This window comes from Manis pentadactyla, chromosome 13 (genome assembly GCF_030020395.1).
Source record: "Manis pentadactyla isolate mManPen7 chromosome 13, mManPen7.hap1, whole genome shotgun sequence".
In the NCBI taxonomy this organism is placed as follows: domain Eukaryota; kingdom Metazoa; phylum Chordata; class Mammalia; order Pholidota; family Manidae; genus Manis; species Manis pentadactyla.
The window spans coordinates 59,134,282-59,147,734 of NC_080031.1; the positions used below are offsets into that span (position 1 = coordinate 59,134,282).

Genomic DNA, 13,453 nt, shown 5'->3' on the forward strand with positions numbered 1-13,453 from the left:
AAAATGGAAGGGGTCTGGTTTTTTTTCAGACCTTTATAGTCCTGGTTTCTGTCTAGAATCAGTAGGTGTTACCACCTGTGCTAGGAGCCATCTTTACTCCCTCCTGCCACCTAGAAGGGGAAGAGAAGTCGGAGTGTGGTGCTTGCATGAGTTTAGTGCTCTTCAACTCAGCACCCAATTTTGTGTAAGAGAATTTTGCTTTCCTGTTTACCTTGGGAAGTATAATTCAAGGCAGGATAATGTGCTGGATGCCGTATGTTCCAAACAATGAGCTTCAAATGCAATTACAGGAACTGTGTGTGTGAGCAAAAGAGCTACTTCAGCAAAGCTAACTGTTGAAAGATGGTGGTACTAAAGAGGATGCAATGGGGTTTTGAGTTGGCAAGATTTTCATCTGGAATGGACAGGGAAAGAGGTGAGACTTGAGAGAACCTGGTAGGATATGCAGGATTTCTATAGGTGGAGAGTTGGAGCAGGTCTTTAGTTGAGGGTATTCACAGCATATGTGAAGACAGGAAAATGGGTATTGTGTTTGGGGATGCCAGGTACAAGAAAATTTTGGCTGGAGAAAGCGATGGGAAGTCAGCTGCAGGGCTGAGTTGGGAGCAGGCCTTGAAGGGCTAGCCAAGGTGTTTGTGGGGAGATTGTTTAGATTTAGGTTTGAGTCATGACTTACATGTTTAGGATACATTATTTTAATATTATTCCAGGGAGGTCTGAAAGAGAGAGACAAAGTATGAAGTCCATGAGGAAACCACTTCTTGAAATTGATTAAAGGGCAGGATTAAGGAATGGCAGGATGTATAGAAACAAAGGCATTAAATGTTGATGCTGGAGAATGGTCCAGTGGACTCAGGAGGCTAGGGAGAGAGAAGAACCAAAGCCAACACAGAGTATGAGTCAGGGTGACTGGAGGTGAAGTGTAGAGCTCCCCACAAAAAGGGAATTTAAGCTTGGCTGATCCTGGGGACCCTCAGTCTGGGCCCAAGACAGAGCAGGACTGGGGATCCTGCTAAGGATCCTGTTAGAGATTGTTCAGCTAAACCATAATGTCCTTCAAAGGAGGAAGTTGAGAACAAACCCCTAAGAATGACATTTTATTTTCTGCAGTTTGAAAGAAGTCACTGTTTATTAACTCACCAGATTACAGAAATGATCACAGTAGACCTCTCAGTTCATCCTTCTAATATGTCTGTCCACTGGGTCTTCCCTGTTGCCAGCATCTCCATCTTCGAGAAAACAGTGGTCTTTTTTTTTCATTTCACCTCGTGATAATAATTTGAAGGGCCACAGGAAGCTGCTTCTTTGAAACGTTTGCTGACACTAGATCTCAAGAATCAGATCCTCTATGCAGATGACACCATGTTTAACAAGAGATGGAACAATGGAAGTTTATCTGTCAGGGGAATTTGCTTGTTTATTTTGCCATAACTACTCTCGTAGAGCCACTCATTTGCTGACTTTAGGTTGGGATATGCGCACACGGTACATAGTTCCACAGTCCTCAGCCCCGTCAGCTGAAGCTTTGTTGAGCTTAACACAGATGTCACTGAAGATCTGGTGAAGACAAGAAGTTGCAACACCTTTCAGATCCTTGCCTCACACCATTGATACCTGCGATCCTGGTGAGAATGCCCATTTGGGCCCCACAGGTACAGAGAAGTTTTCCCCTGTTCTTATCATTCTCACTATCATCCTCTGTCCATCTGCCTATATTTCTTTTGATGGTTCCTAGCTTTTTTGAAGATAAACTTTCTCCTTGCCTTTAGAATCATCTTTTAGGCAAACTTTTCTTTCCTCAGGTGCTTGATTGTCTGCTCCGGGAAATTCCTCTACTTTTTCCTAAAGGTTTGCCTTTTTCTTCTCTTCTACACCCTCTATGGTTCCAGCCGGAAAAGGGGGTGAGATTGTTTCCTGATAATTCAAAAGGCACTTTGAAGTATTAAAAGTATTTCACTCAAAGAAAGAATCATCTTATGGTTCTTACATGTAGAAGGTGTGGGAGATTTGCTTGAATGTATTCTGACCTTAAGATATGGTCTACAAGATGGTTTTCAAAATCAATTGTTTATACCCTTTTTTAAATGCACATATATTGGCCCAACAATTCCACCCCTGTGAATATGTCTATATCTAGATAGATAAATCATAGCTAGGAATATATCCACATACTGTACTTGGGTTTACAAATACACACAATGATGTGCATTCACTATTTTTTGTAGTACCCAAATCCTAGAAACAACCTAACCTTCCATCACAGAGAATTAACCAAATAAAATATAGGTCATCCATATAATGGTTCTGCCCTGTTGGAAAGCATTCAATGAGCACATGTATGTACTGATATGAAACAACTGCCAACATTTATTGTTGAAAAAGCACTGAGTAATTTCCCTTCCATGTTTCAAAGGGAAATGTGTTCTCAAAAATAATAACTTGAACAAACAGCCTTACTGGAAGGATGCAGGAGAAGTTGATAAGAGTGGTTGATGCTGATGAGGTATCCTGACACCCTGGAAGTGAAAAATATTTTGTTACAATGTGTGTATATTATTTTTTAAATAAAGAATCAAATGAATTTCTGCTTTTGTGCTTAGTTTTTCAAAAAAGGTAAATATATATTTAAAATCCACCATAAACAAATTTTTGACCAATTCATTCTTCATATCCTGTTGCTTCTTTTATATTGCCCCTCAACCTATGTGCAAAGCTGCCCTCATCCTTGCTCATCCCCACCTTCCTTTGCCAGAGGGAGTGCCCTACATTCCTAGCCAGTCCTTTCTTACTGTTAGGCCTAAAATGGTCATTTTTCTGTATGCACACTAATTCTGGCATTGTCAAATTGACAGACATACACACACACACAAAAAAAGGAATTATGTTAATTGAAGTTTCTCTTTTTACAGTAAAGTTAAATATTTTTCACAATCATTAACCATATATATTTCTTCCTTTGTTAATTATCCATGTCCTTTATCCCTTTTTCTGTAATAGGTTTTGTCTTTTTCACACTGGTTTGTAAAACCAAATGTACTAGATATTGGCTTATTTTACAATTACTTCCCCCACCCCCCATGTTTAAGAGCTTTTAGTATGGGGCTCTTTAGGGTTATAAGACACAGAAATGTACTGAAAGTAACTCAAGGAAAGTACACATGGATGTCAGCCCGGGAAGAGCAAAAGGAGTACACCCTGGCTTCACACCGTGGGAGCTGGACTCGACCTGGAGGCCACCCTTCCTGGCTCTCAGAGCCACTGGGACTCTGTACATCTGCACCATCCTCCCCCTTCCTCATCAGGCACGTCCACTCACTGCCTTTTAATTAGGCTTAACATGCCTCCCAGTGCCCCACTACATTTTGGACCAACTGGATTCTCTATGTACTTGGGACTAATATGTCCCCAACCCCTCCAGCTGAGGCATCTCCTCTCACCTGTTGGAACACAGGAGGCAATCTATCCATTCTGTCTTCTGGCCGAGGTCCCAGAGCCCTTGTCCTGCTTTAGTGGGCTCTCTTGGACTGCTCCTCAGCCACTGTCCCAGGACCTCCCTGCTCCTCCTCCCAGATGTGGCTTTCTTGTGTCCTTAACTCCTAGGAAAATTCATTTTAAAAAATTCAGCCTTATTGTACAGTTCCATGATTTTTGACAAAAATGTACAGCACATACCATGTAACCACCCTCATAATGAAGATAAAGAACATTTCCATTACTCCAAAAGGTTCCTCTGAAGTTCTTTCTTTTCCCCTGACACCAAATACATGGTATCTTCTGTAATTGTGATGCCTTTTTTCTGACACCACACCTGTTGCTTCAATTCAAATCTGACACTAACGATCCGAGGTTAGTGTCAGACACCACAGGTTTAAGGTCTTAGTCTCACAGACTGCTCCCACTTCAGATGCCAACTGTAAATTCACTGCCCAGACTACCCACATGTCTGCCTGGCTGGCTACAGATTCTGGGGTTCTGAGCAAACCCCACCACCACCACCAGTTTTCATAATTCACTGGAACATCTCACAGAACACTGTACTATTACAGGTTTATTAAAAAGAATAACGCTCAGGAAGAGCCAAATGGAAGAGGCATGGGGCACTGTGTGAAGGGGTAGGGTGTACGTGAGGAGCTTCCATGCTTTCTCTGGGGAGCTCCTTCTGGGTGTGCCAGCCTCCCTGCTCCTGGATGCATTGACTCGGAAGCTCTCTGAACACCAGGTTTCAGGTTTGTTGTGGAGTTCCATTAGTTCCATTGACTAAGTCATTGGCCATTGGTGATTGCAGTCAATCTCTAACCCTTCTGCCCTCCCTAGACGCTAAGGGTGGAGCTTAAAGTTCCACCCTTCAAATCACTTGATTTGGTTCCTTCCTCACCTGGGCCCCTATACCAAAGCTGTCTAGGGGCCCACCAACAATCACTCTGTTAGCAATAAACCTCTGTGTGGTTGACCAGGGCTCATTATGAATAATAAAAGGCACTCCTATCACTCAGGAAATTCCAAGGATTTTAGGAGCTCTGCACGAGGAACTCGGAACAAAGACCAATTTTTATTATACCACCCTTCCCTCACACCCATTCCCAGTCCATCCGTGCCACCAGCCTTAGGCAAAAGCTGATCTTTCTGTTACTCTAGTTAATATTTGTCTTTTCTAGAGCTTCACATAAATGGAATCATACAGCATACAGTTGACCCTTGAACAAGAATTTGAACTGTATGGGTCCACTTACATGTGAATCTTTGTCAATAAAAATATTGGAATTTTTTTGGAGATTTGCACCAATTTGAATAAATATGTACTTTTCTCTAGCTCACTTTTATTGTAAGAATACAGTATACAGTACATGTGTTAATCAATGGTTTGTTATTGGTAAGACTTCCAGTCAACAGTATGCATAGTCTGTGTCCTTGCAAGAACTGCAAAATGAAGTCTGTTCTTCAAAGTACAGCCAGTCCCTGATATGATCCTGCTGTGACTGTCAAAACAGACTGGATGGGACATACCGACCAGCTTCACCTTGCATCAACCAATCTGGATGCAACATGCTTGCATCCCTCATTACCGGACCACCTTAGGAACCTGGGCAGAAGCTTTTACTATAAAAAAACAACCCCAGTTTCCTCTGAATGTACTTTTTGCTTCATAGCCAAGGGCTGCGCCTCCCCAGTTTGCAAACTATTTTTTTAGCAATAAAGTTTTCCTTAATTTCCTGATTTACAGAGAGATTGGTTAACAGTTCCTTTTAATTGCTAATTCTATTGTATGCACATGCCACAGTTTGTTTATCCATTCACCAGTTAACAGACACCTGGGCTGTTTCCAGTTTGGGGCTATATCGTATTAAACTGCTATGGACATGGTGTGCAACTCTTTGTACAAATGTATGTTTTAACTTCCTCTTAATAATCTGATATCTTCCCTTTTTCTTGGTTTATTGCTTCAATTGGGAGTTACATCTTCCTGCTGCTTCCTGAGAAAGACTGTACAGTAAGTTTCTTTTTTCAATTTTGCACATCTAAAAATGTCTTTATTCTACCCTCACATTTTTTTAAACCATACTGAAATATAATTTTCATACCATAGTTTGCCTATTTTAAGTAAATGATTTGATTTTTTTAATGTATAGAATTGTGCAACCATTACATAATGCAATTTTAGATTATCTCCACCACCAAAAAGCTCCTTTGTGCCCATTTGCTGTCAGCTCCCAGACAACCCCAGGCAAACACTGCTTTATTCCTCTATTGATTTCCCTTTTCTAGGTATTTCATGTAAATGGAACCATGCAATATGTAGTTTTTTGTATCTTTCACTTTTAGCATAATATTTTTGCTGTTCATTCATGTGTGGCATGTATCAAGAATGCATTCCTTTTAATTGTTGAATAATATTCCATTGCATGGTTTTATCACATTTTGTTTATCCATTGAACAGTTGCTGGACATTTAGATTGTTTCCAGTTTGGCTATAATAGGTAATGCTGTTATGAACATCTGTACACAGGCTTTACACAGACATGTTTCTATTTCTCTTGGGTAGTACAAAGGTTGTACAATTGCTGGCTTAACTTTTAAAGAAACTGACAAACTGTTTTCCAAAGTGGCTCGTCTCTTTTACATTCCCGTGTGGGAGCATCTCAGTTTCTTTGCATCATTTCCAACACTTGTTATTGTCTGTCTTTTTTATTATAGCTGCTCTGTAGTGTGTAATGTATTTCACTGAGGTTTGTTCCAAATCCAGTGAGGCCTCTTTGCAAGTAAAACTGTTGGTTTGTGCGGCCTGCCCAGTCCCGCTATGCACCCCTGCTGACTAAGCTGGGGAAAGTGAGCAGCCCCGGGCAAGAATGCCACAGACTCTCACTGTTCTCTCAGAGTTGAGCATTTTTCTCAATTTCTCCTTTGCCTCTGGGCAGTTTCCAGAGCCCTAAATTTTTAAATAAGTTTTTCTTCTCCAGTTTTATAATTATTTTCTGGGAAGAGAATTTGCTGATCTCCTCATTCTGCCAGACAGTTACCTTCATATACTCTTAAAGATTTTTTTCTCTATATACATTTTTTCTAAATGCTGCTTTTTTTCTGTTTCCTTGCCTTGGTCTCTATGCTTTACATTGCAAGGGTTGTTTGCCTAGTCTGCATGTTAGAAACATCTGGAAAGTTTTTAAAATCCCTGTGCCTAAAGCTGTACCATTACTGGTGGAGGGCCCAGTCATTTGAAAATCCAAATAACTAAAAAATAATTGAAAAATGGAAATGTCAACAAATTTTAATGAAAAGAAAGAAAAGTCTACACCTGTGAAGAAAAACCTCCATTTCTCCTGTGTTTCCTTAGCTCACACTACCATCGCACTCACACTTCTGATACCAGCTGGTGAGGGTGGGGTGGGTTTCCACACCACTCCATTCAGTCACAGCTGCTGGATGTCCTACAATTTAACTCAATTCTGACACCATCTACTTGGAGATAGTGTCAGATCCCATGGGTGAAGGATTCAGTCCCACAAGACTGCCCCCAACTTCAGATGCAAATAGTAGGTCCCCAAGTTGCTCACAACTTCAGTCTGACTTGGCTACACATGGGAGGTTCCCATGATCTCCTCCCCTTGAGAAGAAGGAAGACTTCTTGCTTATAGTAGAATGCTGAGGGCTGGTTGATGTACACCAAGTGAGTGCTAGTTTTGGAAAGCTTAATTTGGAGCCAGTTTAATGATTTAAATGATAGCAGGTACCTGTGTTAAAAGGAATTCTTCACAACAAACTACGCATGGGTTAATATTTCGAAATATTAATCAACCTCACCATATCAGTTAGGTGCCTATCAGCATACACTCACTTATGTCAGGTCTCATACAAATATAAACCATAATAAATTTATAAGTTTCCTATAAAAGAAATTCAAATTATTTAAATAGGACAACAAAAAATACTTTTCTGCTGAAGAAAAGTGCGATTTGCCCTATGATCTGATCCCAGTGCCCCGGGGCAGAGGTTCTGGAGGTCAGCGGGCATGTACCCTGTGTTGCCCTGTGATGAACATTCTCACTCCCTTTTCACTTTTCAGATGACTTTGAAATCCCTTCATCAGGGGGGCTCAGTGCCCCCAGGCCTGCCTCCTAGGAGCCTGCCTTTCTGCTTCGCCTCTACCACTGAAACCCAGATGCAGACTCCCAGGTTCTGTGGTACACCCTGGTTGTGAGATGGTTATCTAGAGCAGATTTATGTTTATTAAAACAGAAAATGTATACGTTTTTCATAGAGCACTTGCAGATTCTAAAGAACATGCATGGAACTGATTTTCAAGCACAATGGCTTGGGAGCAACATTGGAAAGAGGGGCGGGAGCAATAGCAACCCCTAAGACCACCACCACAGCCCCCTGAAATGCTGCATCCCACATCACTGTGGCCACCACGAAGCCCAAGAGGAAGACTGAAAGAGGGGCTAAGGAAGAAAAAGCCCAAAAGAAGGATGAACCACAGAGGGGATAGGCATCCTTTCCTGCTGAATCTGCTCTCTTGAAAAGCCACGTTGTAGACAGGGAGAATAAGCCATACACAGCAAATGGAGGTGGCGAATTAAGGGTGGGCATTTCTTGTAACTGTATTCATCTCGTGGTACCATTTGAAATACCGTTTTTATCAAGTTTTATACAAATGCAGAATTCTTTTCTTTATAAGTGATATTAGCACAGAGAATGCCTCATTGCTTCAGAGAAGGGCAAAGGTCACTAACAGAATATCCCAGAAGCCAGCTGAAATAGTCATGGCGGAAAACATTTTGCTTTCTTGGTTTTGGGAGTGTTCCTCTTGGTTGCCAAGAGAAGGAATCCACTCACATTCACAGCCACCACGGTATTTGCTTGTGGTGCTGGGGAAACGAAACTTCATTATTTAGGTTGCTTCCCCTTTACTCTGTGCTATCACCATGTGGACTTCACGTCCTTAATCTCAGACCTGTGGGTACCTGGCCCTCCTTTCTTCATGGGTTCCAAATCTCCACTTCTCAGGTAAGACACTGAAACAAGTGTCCCTCAAAGGAACCAGGAACCACTGTTTTTTTATCATAGATCTTTTAAATTCTGCAGTTTTCATTAAATTTCCTCACGATCAAGGTCTGCTTATGAAAGGAGTTAACATGTTATGTGGAAATTTTTCCTCATCTTGCTAATGTTTTCCTGTTCAAATCATCAAAGACTTGTTTGAGTTTTGTGGGTTTTCCCTTTTTGTAGTTCATAGAAATAAGGGAAATTGAAAGTTGCTGTATACCATGGTCACCCATGACCTGCCTGAAATATCAAGATTATTAATGAAAACTGGCTTTAATAACATAGGTACAATTTGGAGGAAGAGACATAGAATGAATCACTGGCTTGGGTAATATATTCCTGGGCTCTGTTTCCATGTCCACCAGACAACCATCTGAGGGCTGGTTTGAGCTCTCAAGTGTCCTGATGATAGGAAGAGAGAGCTTTGAATAATGAGCATTAAGATTTATTTGTGGAAAATGACATTCTAATTCTAAAATTAGAATGGAAATTCAACGATATGGAATCGAAATTAAACAGAAGTTCAAAAGACCTAGAAAGCCAAAGCAATATAAAAAGAATATTGTTGGAAGATTTACACTACCAGATATCAAGACTTACTACATATGACAATAATTAAGAAAATGTGTTGGTGCAAGAATAGACAGACCAATGGAAGAGAACGGAGTGCCCAGAAACAGCCATGGACACACAGTCACATGAGGAACGACAAAGACAGGACTGCCAACTAGGGGGAAAGGCTTATCTTTTGTATAAATGGCACCTGGGCAACTTGACATCTACATGAAAAAATAATCAACTCTTACCTCACACTACAAACAAAAATTAACTAAAACTGGAGCACAGATCTAAATGGAAAGCTAAAGCTATAAAACTTCTAGAAGAAAATAGAGGAGAAAATCTTGGTGACCTTAGGTTTGGCAAAGTGTTCTTAAATATGACAAAAAAGCATCAATTACAAAAGAAAAATTGGATCAATATGACTTATCAAAATTTAAAACTTTAAAAGGCAAGCCACAGACTGGGAGAATGTAAAACATATCAGACAAAAGATTTCTATCCAGCATTAAAGAACTCCTTATATTCAGTAAGACAAACAATCTAGTAAAAAAAAAAAAAGGAAAAAGATTTGGACAACCCCACCGAAGACTGTAAAACATGAGCCCATGAAAAGACACTCAACATCATAAGCCATTAGAGAAATGAAATCAAAATGACAATTTAGACACACTCACTAAAATGGCTAAAACTAAAAAGGTTTACTGTACAAAGTGTTGGCATGTGGAGGAAGAGAAACTCTTTCACTGCTGGTGGGGATTCGGTACAACCATTTTGGAAAAAGTTTGGTAGCTTCATAAAGAGGTAAACATGCTCATACCACATGAGCCAGTCATTCCTCTCCAAGGTATTCATTCTAGAAATGAAACAAAAGCTTATGGCCACTCAAGACTTTATGCAGATGTTCATTGCAGCTTTATTTGTCATAGCCCCCAAACTGGAAACAACCTAAATTTCCATCAACAGGTGATGGGAAAACAAACTGTGATATTTTCATACAATGGACCACCACTCATCAATAAAAAGGAATGAATTGTTTATAAGTATGACAACATGAGTCTCAAAATAATTATGCTGCAAGAAGCTAGTGCAAAAACAAGTACATACTAAATAATTCCATGTATATAAAATTCTAGAAAATGTAAACTAATCTAGAGTGATAGGAGCAGAGAACCTTCTGAAGATAATGGATATCTCCATCATGATTTTGGTGATGATTTCACATGTCAAATTATCAAAATATACCAAGCTGTTCATTATAAATGTATGTCCTTTATTGTTACTTATATCTCAACAAAACTGTTCAGCTCCAAAGAAGAAATTTAGATGGCCAACAGACACATGAAAAGATGCCCCACATTGCTAATCATAAGGGAAATGCAAATTAAAACCACAATGAGATATCTCACACCAATTAGGATGGCCACTATCCTAAAGACAAGAAAAAACAAATGCTGGCGAGAGTGCGGAGAAATGGGAACCCTCCTGCATTGTTGGTGGGACTGCAAATTGGTGCAACCACTGTGGAAAGCAGTGTGGAAGTTCTTCAAAACACTAAAAATAGAAATACCATTTGACCCAGGACCTTCACTCCTAGGAATTTACCCAAAGAAAACAAAATCCATGATTCAAAAAGATACATGCACGCCAATATATATTTTTTCATTTTTTAATTTTTTTATTTTGGTATCATTAATATACAATTACATGAGCAACATTGTGGTTACTAGATTCCCCCTATTATAAAGTCCCCACCACATACCCTATTACAGTCACTGTCCACCAGTGTAGAAAGATGCTATAGAATCACTAATTGTCTTCTCTGTGCTATACTGCCTTCCTTGTGCCCCACCAATACATTATGTGTGTTAATCGTAATGCCCCTTATTCCCTTTCTCCCTCCCTCCCCACCCCATCCCCAGTCCCTTTCCCTTTGGCAACTGTTAGTCCATTCTTGGGTTCTGTGAGTCTGTTCATGCACCTCTCTATACTTATTGTCATACTATTTACAACAGCCAAGATATGTAAGCAACCTAAGTGTCCATCAGTAGATGAATGGATAAAGAAGATGTGGTACATATACACAATGAAATATCATTCAGCCATAAAAAGAAAAGAAATCCTGCCATTTGCAACAATGTGGATGGATCTAGAGGGTATTATGCTCAGTGAAATAAGTACCGGAGAAAGACAAGTAGCAAATGATTTCACTCACCTGTGGAGTATAACAACAAAAGCAAAAACTGAAGGAACAATACAGAAGCAGACTCACAGAACTGAAGAATGGACTAACAGTTACCAAAGGGAAAGGGACTGGGGAGGATGGGTGGGAAGGGAGGGATAAGGGGATTAAGGGGCACTATGATTAGCACACATAATGTGTGTGGGGGGCACAGGGAAGGCAGTATAGCACAGAGAAGACAAGTAGTGACTCTATAGCATCTTACTATGCTGATGGACAGTGACTGTAATGGGGTATGGAGACTTCAAAATGGGGGGAATGTAGTAACCACATGTTGCTCATGTGACTGTATATCAAGGATACCATAATAAAAAGAAAAAAAGAAAAAAGAAATGTACAGGCAAGAAAAAAAAAAAGTTCAAGAAAAAAGTTTCCCAGGAGGTGGTGTTGCCATGTGGCTCTGCCCCAGCATATTGTACCCCCTTGTAGGGCCATGCAGGAGTCTGGTTAACTGGGAGAACGAAGAAGAGGCACTTGGGGTCAGGAATACCAAATAGAGCTGATGACAACTGGGTGTGCTGCGAGGGGAGGACTGACTTAATTTCCTTCCACTGTCTCAATACATGGTGCTTGTCCATCGCTCAAGCCCGGCTCCTTCCTGCCTTGAGCCCCGTCTGCATGTAGCTACGGTCTCATCATTCAGGCCCTAGCATGAACATCAAGTACTGTCACTGAGCACCGTCTAAATTTGATTCTACCCTTCCATCTGTCCTAAAATTTCTTTCTCTATTTTATTTTCTTCATTGCAGGTTATCATGATCAAATTCTTAGTTCTTTCCTTTCATTGTTATTATCTATTCTTCTCCTCTGTCCTCCATGCAGTTGGGGTCCCACGGATCCCTTTTACTGGTGGTGCCTGCACCCCATGGATGCTTTAAGTGTTGGTTGACAACTCGAAGCTGCCCCTGCCAATAACTGACTGAAATAAGGGGTGAGAGGAGGAGGGGAGAGTACCAAAGGGTGCTGCCCTGTGATAAGGAGTCCTATCTCTGTGGTGCAATGTATGCAGTGGGACCAAGCTGAAGCTAGTCACCACTTGAAGCCACATTAGCTTATGTTAGCTTTTTCTTCACCCTGTCCCGCTTCCCTCACTCCTTTCTCCTCAGAGCACTTCCCCAGTAAGTCACTCAAATGAGAATTCTCATCTCAGACTGCTTTCAGGGAACCTGACCCATGGCACCCTAGGTAAGCTTCATGAAGGACTATCTTGTTTCACTACCCTAGAACAAATTCCTATCTGGGCTCTGCTTATGACAATCCGCCACCCCAGAATAATAGCTTCATGAGGGAGAATCTTCTTCACTTGCCTAGAACAGTGTCTGGAGCACAGGAGGCACTCAATAAAAGAGCTGAATGAATACAGGGGAGAGCCCAGGGTCTGTCTTATAGGTAGGCTGTCAGCCCCCTTCTGTCCTGGGTTGGCCTGGCTTGGAGGCATTGTGAGTCATAGCTGGTGGACAGCAGATGAGTGGTTCAGAGATGGGGCAAGGCCTAGGGCAGCTACTCAGCACCTCCCACCCATCCTCCAGGTAAGGCACAACAGGCAGCAGGGATTACTGTGGGGAGGGGTCCTCCGGGAAGGTGCGACCTCAAGGGTGGGCCTCATTTCATCTCTTGGGCCCTCCAGGGGTTTTCAGAGACACCTTCCTGTGCTAGATCTAGGGGTTAGTACTATCTACCCCAGCCCCACTACGTGTGAGGATAAGTGTGTTCATTAATTAAGGCATGATAGCTTTCTCTTTTCACCTTCTGTGCAGAGTGGAGGAATTTAAAAGAGAACACACAGTGCTCTTCTCACACAGTAGAATCAGCAGTTGTGGGGGTTAATGGGATTTGTCTGTTATCTGGACTTCAGCTTCCTTGAGGATGTAGTCTGCTTGGGACAAAAATCATGTATAATCTGCACAAAGCTGTTAACCTCCACCCTAAGCATAGATCCTAGTCCATGGCACATGCCTCCTCCAGGATGTCACTGAGCACACTGCACTGTGATTCGCATACACATCTGGCTTCCCAGCTGGACCAGTAATATGTCAAGGGCAGGCACAGGCTCTGCTGGGATCCCCTGCCCAGACCAGGGCCTGGCACAGAGCAGGTGCCAGTCCCAGGTTG

The 13,453-nt window shown here is 41.4% G+C and overlaps 1 protein-coding gene across 1 annotated transcript in view; it reads left to right on the forward strand.

The window, feature by feature from the left end:
• Positions 1–13,453, forward strand: part of CBY3 (chibby family member 3) — a 32,128-nt gene that overhangs the window by 407 nt on the left and 18,268 nt on the right. The window contains 1 exon segment of the mRNA XM_057490493.1: positions 7,559–7,676. Within this exon segment, the coding sequence (XP_057346476.1) occupies positions 7,559–7,676 (118 nt within the window).